The 19359-nt window shown below is 45.0% G+C and overlaps 1 protein-coding gene across 1 annotated transcript; it reads left to right on the top strand.

Annotated features, from left to right (window-relative positions):
- The first annotated feature begins 1891 nt into the window (after nucleotides 1-1891).
- Nucleotides 1892-18504, top strand: LOC108162980. Its single transcript, XM_017297986.2, has 9 exons — nucleotides 1892-2629; nucleotides 13449-14029; nucleotides 14094-14829; nucleotides 14895-15170; nucleotides 15236-15453; nucleotides 15519-17060; nucleotides 17132-17540; nucleotides 17614-17767; nucleotides 17838-18504. Exons 1-9 carry the CDS (start codon nucleotides 2592-2594, stop codon nucleotides 18075-18077), a joined length of 4194 nt encoding a protein of 1397 aa, XP_017153475.1. The 5' UTR covers nucleotides 1892-2591; the 3' UTR covers nucleotides 18078-18504.
- The last annotated feature ends 855 nt before the right edge of the window (nucleotides 18505-19359 follow it).

Below are 19359 nucleotides of genomic sequence, written 5' to 3'. Positions count from 1 at the left end.
CCAGCTACAGCTCCAGCTCCAGCTCCAGCTCTTGATAAATACATTGACCTGCATGCCTGCCTCCGAGCCTCCAAGCCTCCAAGCCTCCGGGGGCTACAGCAAAATCAACACAACATTTTTCGTTTTTCGATGTTTAATGATGAAATTATACCGAAAAAAACTGAAAACAAAAGGCTGTCGGGTCTTGACAGAATGCACTTTCTACGGGGTAAATGGGATATGGTATGAGATGAGGGAGTAGGTTTTTGGAGATGGCTTTGCTTTTGTTAGGAATTAGGGCCATTATTAGGGCTCATGACTAATTTCACGCTACAATTTTCCAAAGTAAAGAAGTTGGCTTTCCCACTAAATCTTCCTGAGGAAATCTTGTTGATTGTTTGCTCCACAAAACTTGGGGGATTGCCATTCAGATTATCTCATATTTATGTACCCTAGACATTTTTTCAAAATTGATTATGTGATGACTCATTTCAAACAAATTGAAGGCGCTAATCAGCCTTCGAATGTTTATGAAATATCAATAATGCTGAGCTGCCATTTTTTTCTATAGAAGAAGTGCCTCTATAAATGACATATATAACCCCTCAAAACCTGCAATATCACTTGACAAATTTCACTATCAAAATATTGCTGTAAGTTCGCGTGAAGGTCTAAATATTTTTGGCTGATTTCGATTAGCAATTCCAGTGTCTGATGAATTCGTACGAGTATGTATGGAGAGGGGGGGTTGATGGTTTTGAGCCTCTTTTTGATGACATTTAGCCATCCAATTTATGGCCAACAGACATGCGCCACCTGTCGTCCCTGTTTGCTTGGCATTTTAGCGCCTCGACACTAATCGAAATGTTTGGGCAGATAATTAACTTGGCCGACAAGAGATGTACCCAAGAGATGGGTCTGGTCTGGGTCTGGTCGTGGCGGGGGATGCCCTCTCGCTGATAAGTTGCATTCGATTTCTAATTTGCTTTTTTCATAGATGATACTTGAATACTTGAATGGATTGCCCAATGGGGGAGAGACCTTTGCAGCTGGAATTGGAATAGAGACTGGGATGGGGTCTGGGACTGGGCTGTGGGACTGGGCTCTGCTCTGAGTATGGGTAATGGGTAATGGGGTTTTGGGCGCTTACATCACAGCAGGAGGCAGACCCGACAGCAAGATGGAGTCTCGTCTCGAGACTCGTCTCACAATGAGATGAAACTTGTTTCCTCTCGACTCTTTGCCAGCAATAAATATTTGACTCCCCACTCGCGGTCTTTTTTTGTGGAATCTCTGTATTTTATTTGCAAATTACAAAAATAATAAGAGAGACACAAAGCGCGTGACTCCTTTCACAAGATGCTTTTGATCTTTTGGAAATCAAAAGTGCAGACAAAAGGTGTTAAAAAAAGAGGTAACAAAGCCTGCGATGGTGTGTGTGTGTGTGTGTGTATGTGTGGGCCAAGTAAAATTGGCCAAAAATTGCCTCTGACCGCAAAGCGAAACAAAAGCATGAGTTTTGGCCTGATTTCTTGTCTGGTCTGTGAACGGTGGATCTGTATCAATGTCCATGGGGTCCCATGCTGTGTAGCGCAGTGTATGCCAGTCGCATCATCTTTTACTTTCTCCCCTTTGGAAAGAGAGACAGAGAGAATCACAGAGAGAGAGAGGGAGAGACAGAGACGCTTTGGTGTTTGCCCAGAGAGAGAGAACCGGCAGAGAGCCGGCAAGCTTCGACATGTCTCTACCGGTTTGCTGGGCCGACGACGCGATGCGACGCGACGCGACGCGACGCTTCAGCCGAAGCTCTCTTTCGGTCGGTGGGGGCTTACAGCAGATCCGTTTTGGCGTTTCTGTGCTTTGCCTTTTAAGCCCGGCCACCGGGACTGGCAGCTTTCAGATACGTTTTTGCTTCTGCCACAGTCAGAGTCAGAGTCAGAGTCTGGGTCTAAGACAGAGTCTGAGCATCTGAGACTGTCTTGGTTTCGTTTTCGTTTTCAATTCGGTTTCGGTTTCGCTGTCGTTGTCGTTTTCGTTTTCAGTTTCGAACTCCGTCTGTCAGTTCGTTGGCGCGTTCGCACGTATCGAGACGTGTGCACGTCGTTTTGTTATACCCCAGATTGGTCGCTTGGTCGCTTGGCGCTTCGTTTTTGGCCAAAATAGGCTCGTCGCTTTGCTATTCGGGTCAATGCTGTGCTCTGCATTGCCAACGTTATGCTAATTACCGAAAGGATACAAATCATAGCATACATCATCGGTTACAATCTCTTTGGCAAGACGACTCCGACTTCGATTCCGTGCGACCACCTCCGTTGGTAAATTCTTCGCCGAGTGCTTTCAAAAACCACACGATCGCGATCACGAAATTCAACTGAAATTCACCTTCGAAGAATATCCAATCCCAAAATTAGAAATATTTATTTAAAAAATATCAATCAACAAATTTGCAAAACGTGCCAAATATAATTTAAATCTATTTATTTTGTTTAACAAAGAGCTAATAAGTCTAACTATATAAATTATTAAGTCGTTTAATTTAAACCAATCCCCAACCATCCCATAAAACAAACACCCAAAAGAGTGTTGCCGAGGGAGCAACCGACTGCTTCGAAATGACTAAGCAACAAATGCTTTTTAGTTTAATTTTATGGTGAGTTTTGGCAGTCCCTAAATAGTTTTTATTTATATGATAGTATGATCCAAGTTGTGATTGTTATTTGCTTCTGAAATAGTGCTGTGCGTTCTTTATATTTGATGTTTTCTGATTTGATGTATCCTTGTATCCAGTGGTTCAGATAATTTTGTGATAATTTCGTGGTGGTCGAGTATTTCATGTTTTAAAGATTCTGTACTTCTGGCTGAGAAATTTTTGCAGTTTTTTGTGACTTCGATTTCTAAAAATTCGATTTTTCTGGTGATTCTGAAATCGTTATTCTTTCATCCTTATGCGGTGCGTTTATCTCCGTTCAAACTGTCGTTGTTGATTGCGACTTGCTCACACGCACAATTTCCTTATCTTGTTGGATTCGTTCGCTGTTCTTTCTGATCTAATATTTTGCATGTTTGTTGCTGGGATCCCAGAATTGAACTTCTTTCATATATCAAGACTTAAACAGTTTGCATTAATATACGGTAAATACTTTTAAATTTTTGGACATGTATTTCTTAATTTATGAACATACTTCTCATACATTATTTAATGCCAAATATGTGTGACCTTTGAAACATGTTTCGTGTCGCATATTTTTGGCTGCATTTATGGCTTTATTTATGCATTAGCCTGAAGCATTAAGAGCTGGGGCTCCGAGGAGGCCTACTGCGTGTACACACGCGGCAAAACGCAGATGGCCATTAAGCCAAATTATGGCTTGTACGGAATTCGGCTCTTATGCTGGGCCGAGGATCATTAATCACCAATTTTCTACTACTCATAACGAGTCAGCGAGAAGCGTCAACGGAAGTCAAAGATTGTCAGAGTCAGAGTCGGCGTCAGCTGATGGCACGTCGCGACGATGGAACTTCCCCATTCGTCCGGTCCTTGGGGCAGTGTATTAATTATGAAAACTACTCGTATTTTTGAAAAGAATTTGCATTATCACAAAACCATTTGATTAAGTAGAGAGATATATGGATATAAATATTTATAGCACTGATCAAGGCGTGATCAAAGACAGTCTCCCAGTCGCCCAGTCTCCCCGTCGGTCATGTAATCGATTCGAATCGAATCGAATTGGATTTCTTTGCTCAGCGACTCTCGCGACCCGATGAAAAATCAATTTTTTGTTAAACGAGGTTTCACTTTCATTTCTCTCACTCTCTTCGCACGGGGGAAGATGCCAAAGTATCCAAAGCCGAAAGCCAAAGCCAAAGCGATCCCCAAAGAGACAGCAGCGCTGCCAGAGCTGCCACACAAAGAGTCTTTTCGCTTTTTACGACGAGTAGTAGTATGTTTGTGTGTCGTGCCAGGTGGTTTTTGGAACGGTTACACAATCATGATTTTATTTTCGTTTTCAGTCTGGCGTTTTTTTTTCTTCACTGCTTCTTTTTTATTTCTGTATCTGTATCTGTGTCTGTGGCTGTGTCTTTCTTTTCTTTTTGTGTTAACCGCATTGACATAATTTCCAGGGTAGGCAACCCATCCCATCCCAGCCCAAAAGACAAAACCCAAAAACTTTACATAATTTCCAAGGCGTAGCCGCTGTAGGCCTGCAATTAATTTTATTGATGCTTCCGCTGATCTTCTTCTCGTTCGTGGTGGGGTTGGGCGGGGAAAGGGGATGGGGGCCTACTTTTAATTAACAAATTTGTTGTAAATTTATGAGAGGCGGCTGCTAAGTGTAGAAAGTTTTTCTCCTACTAGTCAGTCGATCGCATTAATTTGGCGCTCTTGTGTTAATCAATGTGTAAGTTATGCAAATTGAGACTTTGGAGCGTCGCCTCGATTATGCAATGCGTTGGATAATCCTGCATCGCATCGCATCGCATCGATCTTTGAGTGGGGCCTGGTCTGGTCTGCGGCGACATTGGTGGGGCCACCTCTCTGTGTGAGGCGTTGAGGCTGGGGCTGGGGCTGAGGCTGGGGCCTTGGCCAGTGGCTGCCAGTGACTTCTTTGGCTTAGTCATGCGGCGACGCTCAGAATGCAGCCAAGCAACTTGATTGCTCAGCTCTGGCAAATTAAGCACAAGTGCTGGATGGGGCTTACAATGAAGCTGCCTCTGCTTCTGGCTCTGCCTCTGCCTCTGCACGTCTGCTGACTCTCTGCTGCTGCTGCTGCTGCTGATGCTGCTGACATTGTCTAGTTGACACACTTAAGTCACTTAAAGCCAACTCGTTGTAGTTGTTGTTGTAGTCGTTGTCGTTGTAGAACTCTGGCTAAAAGTTGTGTCAAGTGTTTTACCGAAACACTCTCAAAATACACATAATTTTTGAACATCTTTGTCGACGTCAAGGCGATGTCAAACGTTTGCCAAATATTAAATTTATGGATACTCATAATTATATTATGATTTTAGCCGGCGAAATATATCTAGAGCATTCGCGTGGGTCTGGGGGCGGTTGATGAAACGAAAGACGAAAGACTTAGGCAACGAACTTGAGTTGGCAAGGCCAGGCCGGATGTGCGTGGGAGTGGGATATGCCTCGACACGTGCCCCAGGAGTGCCATATGAAGCCATGAAGTGAAGGATGAGTGTAATATGAGCAAAGAGATCATTTTAACTGTCAGTCCAATGAGTTGAAGTCTTGTTTTGGCAGCCACTCAGTCAGATACCAGAACTAAGCATAAAACATAAAAGTATATGTTCTTATGAAAATTTAATGACTTAATTGATCATGGAATACAAAAACATTGAGTCCCAACTTCACTCTCAGCTTCCTCTACATGCGATCCTCACTCCCATGATCTTGCGGCGATTTATCTATTTCAGAACAGGCTCCCCGAAGACATTCATTAATCCCAAATACCAAAAAAGAAACATCCCAACTGGCGCCGCAAACTAATTTGTATCTGGAATTAGTCAAGAATTTGTTGTTATTTCTGTGTCCAGAACTGCTTAAAAATCAATTAGCTCCGACAGTGGGATGATAAATAAGTAATCAACAGAACAGAACGTCGCGGGGTTCAAGGCTGAAATTGAAACCAAATTCTCAGCTTAGGCATATATCTTTTCTCTGTGTGTTTTTAATTTAATTTGCAACTTTTGGCCGTCTTTCGATTGTCTGTCATTTATCATATTTATATATCCCTCTCGTGTCTGTGTGGGACACGTTTCTTATTTATGTCTAAGACTGCGGCAAAGTCTGAGTCCGAGTCTAATATATTGACTAATTAATCATCGTTTAGTGTTTGTTAAGTTAGAAACTTGATCGCTGAAAGTTGATCCGGTGAAAAGTTGAATAAACCTTTGCGGCATGTGGCAGAGAACTCCTTTTCTTCTTCTAGTTTTTGTTTGTTCTTCCTGGTGAAAGGCGATCGAGCTCGACATCTCGATGTGTGGTGTAGCAGTTGACCCTGAGAGATTGTGCATAACTCTGTCGTTGGGCTCTGACTCCAAGTTATTCAATAAATCAAGAGGCCATAGCCATAGCCGTAGCCGTTGCTCAACTCGTTTTACTCCACCAAGAATATAATTCAACAATTCCACAAATCCACAGAAATATTTCTGCGACTGTCCGAGATCAGTGCTTGTCTGACCACTTTGCGATCGTACATACAGATGTTATATATTATATATGTATCTACATACAAGTGTCCCAAAACGGGTCCCCAACCCCGAAAAAAAAAAAAGTAATTCAAGCCATATGCACAGCAGCTGGAGTGGATAGATACGTATCTGAAAAAGTATCTCAAAGAAACAGAGCACCAAAAGCCATTGTGTGCTGCAGTTTGTTCCCCCTCCACGACCCATTAAATATGCCGCATATATAAGACATTTAGAAACTTGGTACATATATCTTTTTAACGACTTGTTTATTTGGGTTAAAAAGAAATTTATAAAAAACCCGAACCCGGCTCCTCTTTCTTCCTCTCTAGATAACGGCACAAGGCATTGGTAAAAATATAAATAAATAAATAAAAAAAACAAAAATACCAAACTTCAGAAGCAAAAATAACCAAAAATCATTAAAAAGTAAAGCGAAAATACCGAAACAGACGAAAGTGAAATTTTCTGTTGTTGCTGTTGTTTTTGTAGTTGACAACCGACGTAATCAACTTCAACTTCAGTTCGAACACACAGGATGAAGTGGCCAACAGGCTTGACTGGGCCTCATTTTTTGAGTATTTCTCTTGTCGTTTTTTCGTTGTTTTTTTTTAGGTATTTTCCACAAACGGAACTAAAAATTTGTTAATGTGTCTGTGCCTCTTCATTTGAAGCCTAAAGAGCCTTTTCAGCATATTATTTTTGACAGTTGTTGGCAAGCCGAAACCTGTCTCTGGCTTCCGTCTTTTCAAGGTGCAGGTATCTCTCATTCATTTTACATAATTTTAGAGGATGCTTCGTCTGTCTGCAGAGGTTTTGATGAGAGGGGGAATAGGGTATAGGGCATGGTTTTTCAAAAAGTTGAAGATGGTAAACGGAAATCTGAATACCTTATTCTCAAAGTACGAAAAGTGAATATATGTGGGTGATTAAAGAAAGAGAGTTTCTAGATGCCAGATTTAAAGGTTGAAGGCAGTGGAGTTTATAGAAAAATGGTAGGAATTTTAACAAACTAAATAATTGCTAAAGATAATTACAATAAAGGATGGAATCTAAAGTAAATGCTCAACAAAAATGTATACTTTTAATGCAAATATTCTTCTTAAATTAGTCTTAAAATTACCAATGAAGTTGAAACTTAACAAAAATGAAGACCCGAATAACTCTAACAACCGAAGATCAGCTGCAACACCTGGAACTGCAACTGCAACTGCAGCTCAACAAGTTGCTATTCGTATGGTGGTTTAACCACGACTTCTCTCTGAAGAAAAGACCACCCCTTCCACTACCCCTACCCATACCCCTTCCTCTGATTAATTATCGAGAGAAGGTGTGCCTACTGCAGCCAGAGGTTGATGTCATGCTTGCATTGAATCTCACAACTGTATAGGAGTATGAATACAAATAGCCGTATCTATGTACAACTAATGTACACAATTATCTCGTTGATCTTTTCGGTATCCATATGTGTAGTATAGCACCCTTTTTCGGTTAACAGCTCTTATTATCTTTCCATTCATCTGCCATATTGGTTTTATCTCAATTTCCATACCCAAAATCTCGTTTCACTTTCTCACATTTCACCTTAATTGGGCCCCCAAAAAAGCAACAAACAAACCAAAAAAAGAGGTTTTATCTCCGCATGGTGTTCCCAGTTTTCACTGAAAAAACCATCTGGGTGCGTTGTCAATTAAGGTACTTTACACGACGATTATGGGCGATTAAAGTAAGCAAAAAAATATGCCACAGAAATAGTTGCCTTTTCCCCTGGCAAATAGGTCAGTGGTTCGTTTGGTTGCTTAACGCTGAATGCCTCAACACGACCTTGATGGCGGCGGCAGTAACCAACTGGCGTATAATCGCGGAGTAGATCGTAAAGTATAGAAAATCGCACTGGTTCGAAGCGATTTGCATGCAGGCAGCACCCTGTACTCTTCGAAAGAGACAGGGAGACCCCAGCAGAAAGAGAGAGAGAGAGAGAGGGGCAAAAGCTGCTCTTCGGATTGTTTACCAATATCAAGTTGTATGCACTTTCGCAATGAAAACGAAAGTTACGCCCCGCATTTCTTGGATGTAAATAGGTGTATCTGTGTATCATGTAGCTGTGTATTTGTCAGTGTGTGTGGAAGGCAGGCGCGTGACTTGGCCAACATTTACACTTTCTTGCCATAAAAAGCAACGGGCCGAGAGGGAGAGGCGAGCGACCCGTACACATGCATAGAATTATGATCTTCACGCCTGTTGCTTCGCTTCGAACAGGGACAACAACAACTGCAACATCCACAACATCTGAAGTAACAACAACCTCAACAGCAACCACAACAATCTTGGCAATGTAACATATATTTGAAGCCACATCGATGAACGTCACTGACATGCTGCTGCTGTTGCTGAGAAAGAAACCAGAAAGGAAGGCTAACCTCGAGGCCGAAGCTCAAGATACCCTAGCAGATAGATCCATTCTGTGGTAGATATACATAGGTGTATCTGCTCTTCGAATATTTTTATTTAAAACCAAGAGATACCCATCGTAAGAGTATTACAAAACATAAAAATTGCAACATGCCTTGCATTTGACGTTGATGTCAAATGATCATCGATGTGTGCAGCTGACGATGATGATGATCACGATGTTAATGAAGTGCACTTGAAATCTTTCCATATGCAGGTCTCAAGTTGCTTCGTTTGTAGAGCATGTTTCCTCATCAAGCAACTCCTCAAAGCAGACGAGCAACCGAGTAAACACAAAAAAACAGATGAGGGTGTACTGTATTCAATCATGGGTACAAACATTTCCTTTTAGCTTTTGTTGGGACGGGTCTACTCCTAGGCCATTGTGTAATGCCCAGAGCCAAGAAACAGACTCTGTAATGAGCAGCAGCAGCGGCACAGCAGAAAAACTGCTGGCTGTACGGGTACCTATAATATAATGTTGTTAAGGTAGGTACTCGTACTCGACTTGAGCTTGGGTTAGAAACTTTTTATTGGCTAAGATTGTTGCTTGGAGAACTTTGAACTGCTCATTTGGTTAGATAACAAAAGAGGTTCTGTGGGGGAAGTCTTTGAGGGGAACTACAAGTGATATTAACAATTATACGTAGGAAAGTATCTGCAAACTTTGTGAATTCTGCTCATTTGGATACCAAAGATATCTTAGGGTTCTTTTGGAGAAGTACTTTCAGGAACTTGGAACTAATATCTATCATTATATATTTTCTGTACGGCAAGGAGGAGCTTTCAAGCCATGAAATCATTTATTTTCAAGCTAAGACTTTCCATTTGCCTTTAGGGTATCCAGGACTCGACTATCATCATAAACACTTTCGCTTTCTTGTTTTGTTTCGAGCTTTTTTCTGTGAAGTAGTAGTAGTGGCTGCTGCTGTCGTTGGTGTTCCCGCTTTTCGTCGTGTTAGTGGTAGGAAATCATGTGCAAAGTCACATGACGATGACGATGACGATGACTCTACGTGCCTTTTGAGTAATTGCAGCAAGACATGGATGCCTATGAAAAGGTGTTAGCCAGCACATATGTACACCTATACAGACCTACACATATGCACTGTATGTATGCATAAAGCTAGTAGTCTGTCTGCATATTTGGCCAGGCAGCGGCTACGAATTGTTGATAATGAAACGACGCTCGTCAAATGAGTAATGCGCATACCAAGTCGATGGCAGTCGATGGCTTCCGCAATGGTGGGCGGGTGCCACAGTAACCCATTTGTACTCGAATAAGCCTTCTTTGGAGCCATAAATAATATGCCATAAAGTATCTATTAGCTGCTGCTGCTGCTGCATGATTTGGCAATTGGCGTCGCGTCAAGTTTGTTGCCCAAGTCTTTTGTTTGTTCGCTCGCTGATTGCGCAAAAGCGATATTGCGCGGGTGCTCGCTGGGAGATTTCCTCCATTTGCGAGTATTTATCTCTGAGCTGCGAGCTGTGAGCTTTGAGCTCTGGGCTCTGAGCTGTGGGTAGGGTAGGGTAGGGTAGGGCAGGAGGTGCCTTATCTAAGGCCACTTACCGCCTTAAACGATGCTATCCGATCCGACAATTAATTCGTGAGCTACCGTACTATCAGCACTTGCAAATCGAACATAAATCGCTCATGGAATTTATGCAAATAACCCCATCCTCCAAGCAGCATAATTGGCTGCACAATCTCCTTATTGACTAATTCCATTTACAATGATATATCGTAAGCAATTGTCGATCGTTCGCTGATGAGGCTTATGCAACGCCTCAACAGATAAAAATTGTTTCCCAGACAAAAGTTAACTATTTTTAGGACTGGCACGCGTTCGTCAGCTCTTTGCCCCAAGTGACTGGTTCTTGACTGGTTTGACCTGTTGCATACCATGTGCCATTTGGTATTTTTACTGTTCCTGCCTCACGTGTTCCGTAATTGGTGATCGATGCGACTTATGACTAACTGATTCGATTGTAAAAATGCTGTAAACAAAATGCAAATACTCCCCCCTTCCTGCATTCATTCGCTTACAATGCGGAGGGGTTTTTTATTTCTGTATTTTTTTATATTAAATCAAATCACTCACTCAAAAACCAATCATAAGTGTCCGAACACCGAACACTTTATGGACGTTGAAATCACCTCGAATCAGGTTTAGATCTGACCGATAATCAAGTGCAATTTTTATGAGGTATAATCCCCCAAACATGAACTCTCCTTTTTGGGATCACAGATTTCCATACTCGCCTCTGCCTCGGCCCGGCTGTTTCCGTCACCTTTTTTGATGGAAAAAAGTTCAAGAAACCGCTGATAATTTCAAGAATTTCCCCATGAGTAAGTGGAGAAGATCACATTCCAACAAATTCCCCGAAATGTGAGGCTCAAACGAAGCTCTGCTTCCGTTTAATGTTAAGCAACTCCCAACAGATGGATTGTGACAAAGAAAACTTTCCTTTTCAAAGTTTGATTTATTTAATTGTTAAAAAAAAAATTGAAATACAGCAACAAACAATAAACAGCAAACAACAAACAGCAAAGAAGAAATGATAACTATTGGTGTCATAATGCTGTTAAATAACGTATACGCCGCATGCGCCGTGCATTTCTATTTGCGGTTTCGTTTTTGTTTGCTTTTATGGGATGCCTACCGATCCACCGATGACACACATTTTTGCATTTTAGGTTTACTGGCGGGTGACATAAATACCAGACGAACAGACCCTCCCGGACCCGCCCCAAGCCCCAGAAAAAAAACCATAAACCAACAAATGTAAATTGCGAGAGCAGAGAGCTCCTCCTCGATTCCACTTGTCTGGGCTTTCGCTTTCAGTTTCAGTTCAGTTTTCCAATTTGTAAATTTTTCGCGGCGACGTGTGACGGCAGTCAAGTTCTGCAAAAGTACAAATAAAATCCGATTACCGCGTGCCTGGCAATATATTACTTCAGTGGGCCAATTGGCAATTGCCGTCTGCTGTCTGGATTGGCCAATGGCATCGACTGGCCCCAATGGGCAGCCGCCACGCACCTGGCAAAGGTGTTTAATGGGTAATCGCATTGCGATTTATATTTTTGGGTAATCTGTTATATGGCAGGCCTTTCTTTTGGGCAAGAACTGTTCGATAATCGAATGGGGGAATTTTGTAATGTAATGCCAAGTGTATTTTAGGGGGTGTTCCATTGGCATAGATTCCGTGGAAAACCCATCCATGAAATGGTATCCATAATGATATAGGAGATTCAATGATATTGATTGGCAGCCTTGGTACAAGTAGTTTTTGCATTTCTGTGCCTTTAAATTCCATATGGTTATGTAAATAAATATACACCATCGAAAACTCATTCGTTGGAACATTTCCTATAGCTCCCTTTCGCTACAAAATTGATTTATGTGGCTCTTGAACCGTTGCTACAAGATCGTAAATTAAAGCTAGATATTTGAAAGAGCAAAATTCCAGCTCTATCGGTGACTTAAAAGATAAATGCCAAAATATAACAGTAGACATAAAAAGCAACCTTGAATAAATCGCTCAAACACCCCAACGAAATACCACAAATGACGTTCAACTCTTAATTGAGTGCTAAACAAAATACATATATGTTTTTAGCAGAAAACTCAAAAAAGAGCAGTAAAAACAAAACTAATTAAATAAGAAACCAGTAGAGCAGCAGCTGGATGCGGGCTTAAATATATTTCGATATCAGTTTTGCGTCAAAAGATTCGGAATATTTATGTACGCCAGTATGTTAGGAGGGTCGTCCGGCGGTGGGGCACTGGAATGAGCTCATTAGGCAGGTTCTAAAGCGGATCTTCTACGCCCACATCCAGCCTCAAGTCTCAAGCCCCCAACAGATTGCTGCATAGAGATTGTTGCATAATCTTTCAGTTTTTACCTCAAGCATAAAATTGCAAATTAATGTCAATGGAAGTACGAGCACTCGCACAAAAGAAACTTCATCACGTGTGTCGTAGTGGCTGGCCAAAATCTATAGAAGAGAACCCATAATGACAGGCCAAGCAGTCAGTCAGTCAGTCTGTCAGTCAGTCAATCAGGCATTCAGTGAAGCAGTCAAAGCCTTTTGGGGGCACTCGAACGGTGACGCCGTCATTGTTCATAATTTGAAATTGATTAGTTCGACAGACGGTTTCTCATATCCGGTTAGCCAGAATTGCTTGGAGCCAGACTATAGACCCCCTCCCATATACTCGTACTCTCGCACATCTATAAAGATTTATATTCATAGTTTTTTTTTGCCGTTCAGTTTTCGGATTTCGTTCAGGCATGAGCCTCATTTAATTATTAATCAAAAGTGAGCAAACGATGGCGATGTGAGAAAACTGGCAATTAAATGCCGGAAAATGCACCAATGAATGAATGAATGAAACGGGAGACGTTGCGGCAAATTAACAGCACGAGGAATATATCTTAAGCTTTTGGGGTAAACCAAATTACAATATGATAACAGACAAAAGTAGGAAAAACACCAAGCTCAAGATGGTGGGTAAAGCCAGCAGGATAGCAATTACGAGAATGAGTAAGCAAGAAGTTCAAGGAAATACTCTGCCGAATGGCAGATTTGAATCTGAGGCGTGAATCAGCGCATTCTACAGAAATGTTTGCTACTACGATCGAGTGTGAAAACTACTACCAGAGGCTATTGTTTACTGACTAAGGAAGTGATACCTACGATATTGTTTGTTGATTTTGAATAATTAATGGAATTTGATGATGTATTGTTATCTGTTTGGATACTTATTATGATTTTGACTGAAGCTTAATCCCATTCTCCTCTTGTTTTCCAGGTGCCTCAGTGCCCCTAGCCTGACGCTACGGATACCCGAGGACCTCGAGAATGGGGCCATCAATGCCCTGCATTCGGAAAGTGCCCGCTCGCTGACCCAATGCAATGCCGACCCGAGCGGCGAGGCTAGTGTGGCCGGCGAGTACGATGTGTGTCCACCGAGCAAGTACCGCCAGCCCACTGGCGAGTGCAACAATGTGTCGCATCGCAAGTGGGGCGCCCGCGGCGACATCTTCCAGCGCCTGCTCGAGGCCGACTATGCCGATGGCGTTAGCCAGCCGCGCAGCTCGCGCGGCACTCATGCTCTGCCCGATGCGGAGCTGGTGATCGAGCAACTGCAGCGCCACGTGGAGAGCGAGCTGCGGCATCCGCACATCACTGCCATGTTGCCGGCCTGGGGCCAGCTGCTGGCCAACGATCTGTACGAGGTGGGACAGCTGCCCATCAGTGGCAAGTGCTGCGAGCGAGAGGCGGCCGTGAAGGATCCCAGCGAGCTGCAGCAATGCTTTGTGAGGGCTGGTCCGGACTGCAAGGAGTACAAGCGATCGGCGCCAGGATTCGACTCGGAGGCGTGCCAGAAACGTAAGTGAAGATCAAATCAAATCCATGACAGACATCTGATGGATCGGATCATCTTTTTCTACAGACACGCGCCAGCAGATGAACATTGCCTCGGCATACATCGACGGCTCCGGTCTGTACGGATCCACTCGGCACGAATTCGATCAGCTGCGCACCTACATCAGTGGCGGAGTCAAGGTGGAGTCCTGCCGCTACTGCCAGGTGGCTGGTGCCACGGGAGCCCTGCATCGGGCTCTGCTGCAGCAGCACAACAACATTGGCGAGCAGTTGGCGCACATCAATCCGGAGTGGTCCGAGGAGGATGTCTTCCTGGAGGCCAGACGCATCATCACGGCCACCATCCAGCACATTACCTACAACGAGTTCTTGCCTCTGGTCCTGGGACAGGAGACAACTGCCAAGGAGGGTCTGAGACTGACGGCCGAGAAGCATTCCTCCAACTACTCGAGCTCCGTGCGCGGTGGCATCTACAACGAGTTTGCCACCAGTGCCATGCCCGCCTTCTGGAGCCTGTATCCCCCCGAGATGCTGGCCAAGAAGATGTCCGCCCACGAGCTGCTGTCGATTGCCGCCCTCCAGAAGTCTCTGGTCCCAAGCCAAATCAATGCCGAGGGTTGGTCCGAGCTGGCCTTGGCCGTGCATCGTGGCCGGGATCATGGTGTGGCCTCGTATGTCCATGCTCTGGACATCTGTGAGCGTCGCTATGCCGATCAGGGCGGTGCCAATGTGACCTTTGACACCCTCTCGCAAGTGACCAACATTCCGGAGGAGTACATCACCAATTTGCGTGACATTTACCAGTACGTTGCTGCACTTAAAGTTCTACCAAGGATTCCTTTTTAATCTAATTGGTTCTGCCTTTTAGAAATGCTGAAGATGTGGATCTGTTGGTGGGCGCTCTCCTGGAGGAGCCTGCTGTTGGAGCGCTCTTTGGCCCGACCATCAGCTGCCTGTTGACCCTGCAATTCGAGAAAATCAAGCAAACTGATCGCTTCTGGTATGAGAACGAGATCCCGCCTTCATCCTTCTCCTTGGAGCAACTGAAGAGCATTCGTCAGACGTCGCTGTCGGGTCTGCTGTGCGGCTCCCATCAAGTGAGCACAGCCCAGTCCAAGGCCTTCATCCTAGAGGATAACTATCTGTGAGTACAAGACTCCTGCTTCTAAATTGGATCCTCTCTCTGGAACTCTTGTTTCTCTCCTTCAGGAACTCTGTCCTGGACTGCGCCCAACTGCCCAAATTCGACATGAAACCCTGGCAGTCGAATGCCGAGGATGAAGTGCATGTGGAGCATGTGGAAGTGGAGCCAGAGACCAAGGAAGCCATCGCCGAACTGAGTCCCGAGCTCATTGAAGCTGCCGTGGAGCGCGCCAAGCTGGAACTGGAAGAGCGCAGACGCTTCGAATACGAAGTGTGGCGTACAAGTACGTTGAAGCCTAGTCTCTGTCTAAAGAATAAAACTAATCAGCGACTCTCCTTACTCCCACAGGGGGTGGCATCAGCGCCCGTTCCCCCGATGGCACAGCCGCCTCGTTCAGCAAGGCCAATCTGGCTGCCTTGAACATGGCCAACTCCTCGCTGATTTTCGAGCTGGCTTCCAATGAGATTGTGAAGACCCTGAACCACATTACCAGGCGCAAACGTCAGATCTTCAATCCCAATCAGAATGCCTTCAACCGGAACGAGCTGACAGACACCCTACAAACGGTGGACATTAGTGGATTGATTGGTGGGGCCCAGAAGCACCTGGACACTTGTCCAGAGCCCACCCAGCAGTGCGATGCCAACTCTCCGTTCCGCACCTTGTCCGGCCGCTGCAACAATCTGCGTAATCCCAACTGGGGCAAGTCGCTGACGACCTTCTCGCGTCTGCTGCCCGCCCAGTACGAGGACGGCATCTCTGCGCCCCGCGTGACGGGCGTGACTGGAACGCCTCTGCCCAATCCGCGTACCATTTCGACCACGATTCACCCGGATATCTCCAACTTGCACACACGCTACTCCCTGATGGTGATGCAGTTTGCCCAGTTTGTGGATCACGATCTGACCCTGACGCCCATTCACAAGGGTTTCCACGAGTCCATCCCCAGCTGCCGCTCTTGCAACTCCCGCCAGACGGTGCATCCCGAGTGCAATCCCTTCCCAGTTCCCGCCGGCGACTTCTACTACCCCGAGGTGAATGTGACGAGCGGTGAGCGCTTCTGCTTCCCCTCGATGAGATCGCTGCCGGGCCAACAGTCGCTGGGACCCCGTGACCAGATCAACCAGAACACCCACTTCCTGGACGCCTCGATGGTGTATGGCGAATCGACTTGCGTTTCAAACAAGCTGCGTGGCTTCTCCGGCCGCATGAACAGCACTGTGCATCCGATTCGCGGAAAGGAACTGCTGCCCCAATCGAACTCTCATCCCGAGTGCAAGTCCCGCAGCGGCCTCTGCTTCATTGGTGGGGACGATCGTGCCTCCGAGCAGCCAGGACTCACGGCCATGCACACCGCCTTCCTGCGCGAGCACAATCGCATTGTGGAGGGACTGCGTGGCGTGAATCCTCACTGGAACGGCGAACAGCTGTACCACCATACGCGTCGTATTGTCAGTGCCCAGGTGCAGCATATCGTGTTCAATGAGTTCCTGCCCCGCATCCTCAGCTGGAACGCTGTCAATCTGTACGGACTGAAGCTCCTGCCGCAGGGCTACTACAAGGACTACAATCCCTCCTGCAGCCCTATTGTGTTCAATGAATTTGCTGCCGCTGCCTTCCGCATTGGACACTCTCTGCTGCGTCCGCATATTCCACGGTTGAGTGTCCAGCACCAGCCCGTGGATCCTCCCCTGCTGCTCCGCGATGGCTTTTTCCGCATGGATGCCCTGCTGCAGCCCGGCCTCATCGATGAGATCCTCCGTGGCTTGGTGGCCACACCCATGGAGACCTTAGATCAATTCATCACTGGCGAGGTGACCAACCATCTGTTCGAGGACCGCAAGATTCCATTCTCTGGTATTGATCTGGTTGCCCTGAACATTCAGAGAGGTAAGCCGCTGCATGACGATTTTCATGTGAGATTCAAACTAAACAAAACCTCCAAACTCTTTACTCTTTAGCTCGCGACCATGGCATTCCATCGTACAACAACTATCGCGCTCTGTGCAACCTGAAACGTGCCACCAACTGGAACGATCTGAGCCGCGAAATACCCACCGAAGTGATCAGCCGCTTCCAGAAGGTCTATGCCAGCGTTGACGACATTGATCTATTCCCCGGTGCCATGACAGAGCGTCCGCTGCAGGGTGGCCTCGTGGGCCCCACCTTGGCCTGCATCATTGGCATTCAGTTCAGGCAGCTGCGCAAATGCGATCGCTTCTGGTATGAGAACCAGGCTCCGGAGGTAAAGTTTACGGAAGCTCAGCTGGCTGAGATCCGTAAGGTGACTCTGGCCAAGATCGTGTGCGAGAACCTGGAGATTACCGGCGACATGCAGCGTGCTGCCTTCGACTTGCCCAGCAATTTCTTGTAAGTTTACATTAGACATCCTTTAGATCTTTAATAAGATGTGAAATTCATTGTTTTTTCTTGATTTCTATAGGAATCCACGAGTGCCCTGTGCTTCTATGCCTCAGATTGACTTGAATGCCTGGCGTGAAAATGTCCAGGGCTGTCAGATTGGAAGCCGCAATGTGCGTGTGGGTGAATCTGCCTTCCCATCGCCCTGCACAAGCTGCGTGTGCTCTTCAGAAGGGGTAAGCTCAGGAAATATCCATAGATATGATAATTTTACTGATCATATCCTTGTTCTATGTACCATTTCAGGCTCAATGTGCCTCTTTGCGTATCACGGACTGCGGCCAATTGATCCGTCAGTGGCCCAAGGAGGCTATTCTTCGCGATGAGGTCTGCAACTCTCAGTGCGGCATTTATTTGACCGGCCAGCAGGCCAGCGGTTTCAATCCCCAGCAGCGCCAGGGACAGGCCCAGCCTCGCGTCACCCGTTCGCGCAACCAGAACCTCTTCAAGTTCCCCGATCTAACGCCATTCATTGCTTCCTTGTAAGTGAAAAATGAAAGAAGGCAGACAGTGAGGAAGGAGCATCCCGGATCGATAAATAATTGCGCATTTTGTAAATAACTCTTGCGCTTGTACATAAGTTTCTTTTGATGTTTGCTTACCTAAAGACTTGTCCAATGCACGTACGAGATATACATACATACATATATACTCTAGCTTGTTCCGTATGTACACCCCGAAAAATACAAAACACCCTGCTCGGTCCCATCATCAGGCAATTGCAGCATGCATTCGCCATTTAGTTAAATTCTCTTTAGGCTCTCAAATAATTATAAGCGAATGAAAACAAACTAATTCACAAGCATTTGTACTCGTGTATGTGTGTTTTGCTATTTTACAACTAAACATATGTGTATGTACAATAAACGCATAATGTATGCCTAATAAACAATACTATATGTATATTAAACAATCGAATGTTCATCTACTGCTCCTAATGAGTCCTGTCCAAACGATCGGTAAGAGATAAATATATAAATTCCCATGTATTGTAGACGCATTGCCATACCATTAGATTTTCCGAAGAATACAAAACACTCTACTCCTAAAAAAATATAATTGATTGATTAGATTTAATCATTCGACGACATTTTGGATCCTCACGAGCCTGAGAAAGAATGTCCTTCGTGTCGTTCTATACCTATTTAATCGAGAAATAGCTCCCACAACAGCCAAGAGGTTGTGAAAATAATTAAAACACTGGTTTTTCTGTAGACTATATCTCGGCTACCCAGCGGCCGATCGGGGCGTGGCATGTCTGTCCGTGATCGGGAGAGTCCTGCTAGTCGACTGCCATCGGAAAAAAGGACATCCATTTTTTCACGAATTTCGCAAAAAATAATGATGTAACCATCGGGAAATTTAGATTTACAATTTCAGCGTAAGGAATAAACCAGTATTTTAATTATTTGCTCAGCCAAAGGACTTGGGCGCTGTATCTGGGCCAAGCTGGGCCGGATCGGAGAAAGACCTCCTCTCCCAGTTAACCATCAAGTGGACGAACAAATCAAGCTTATCCTCGCCCGGACGGACAAGCAGCTGCTCGAGATGAAAATGTCGTAGTTTTTGAATCTGAAGCACAAATATTTCACCGACTACAAGTGGAAGGGTAAGTGAATCCATATTCTTCCTAGTACTATCTTACCTTGCCTTACACGCTGTATACTTTTCAGTTCCCAGGCCCCCAGATCCCAGCCCCCCCCCCCAGATCATAAAATCGCTGGTCAGAGGACATTTTAACCGTGAAGGAACCCCCCAGAATCCATGC

This window comes from Drosophila miranda, chromosome 4, assembly GCF_003369915.1.
Source record: "Drosophila miranda strain MSH22 chromosome 4, D.miranda_PacBio2.1, whole genome shotgun sequence".
NCBI classification, from domain to species: Eukaryota; Metazoa; Arthropoda; class Insecta; order Diptera; family Drosophilidae; genus Drosophila; species Drosophila miranda.
Note: the sequence above shows the minus strand (reverse complement) of the source record. Positions and strands in the feature narration are given on the sequence as shown.

Excerpts from the sequence above, each read along its gene's own strand:
- LOC108162980 (XM_017297986.2), top strand. The coding sequence starts at position 2,592 with ATGACTAAGCAACAAATGCTTTTTAGTTTAATTTTATG. Across the intron at positions 14,830-14,894 it reads AATTTGCGTGACATTTACCA|AAATGCTGAAGATGTGGATC; the intron begins GTACGTTGCTGC and ends TCTGCCTTTTAG. Across the intron at positions 17,768-17,837 it reads GCGTGTGCTCTTCAGAAGGG|GCTCAATGTGCCTCTTTGCG; the intron begins GTAAGCTCAGGA and ends GTACCATTTCAG.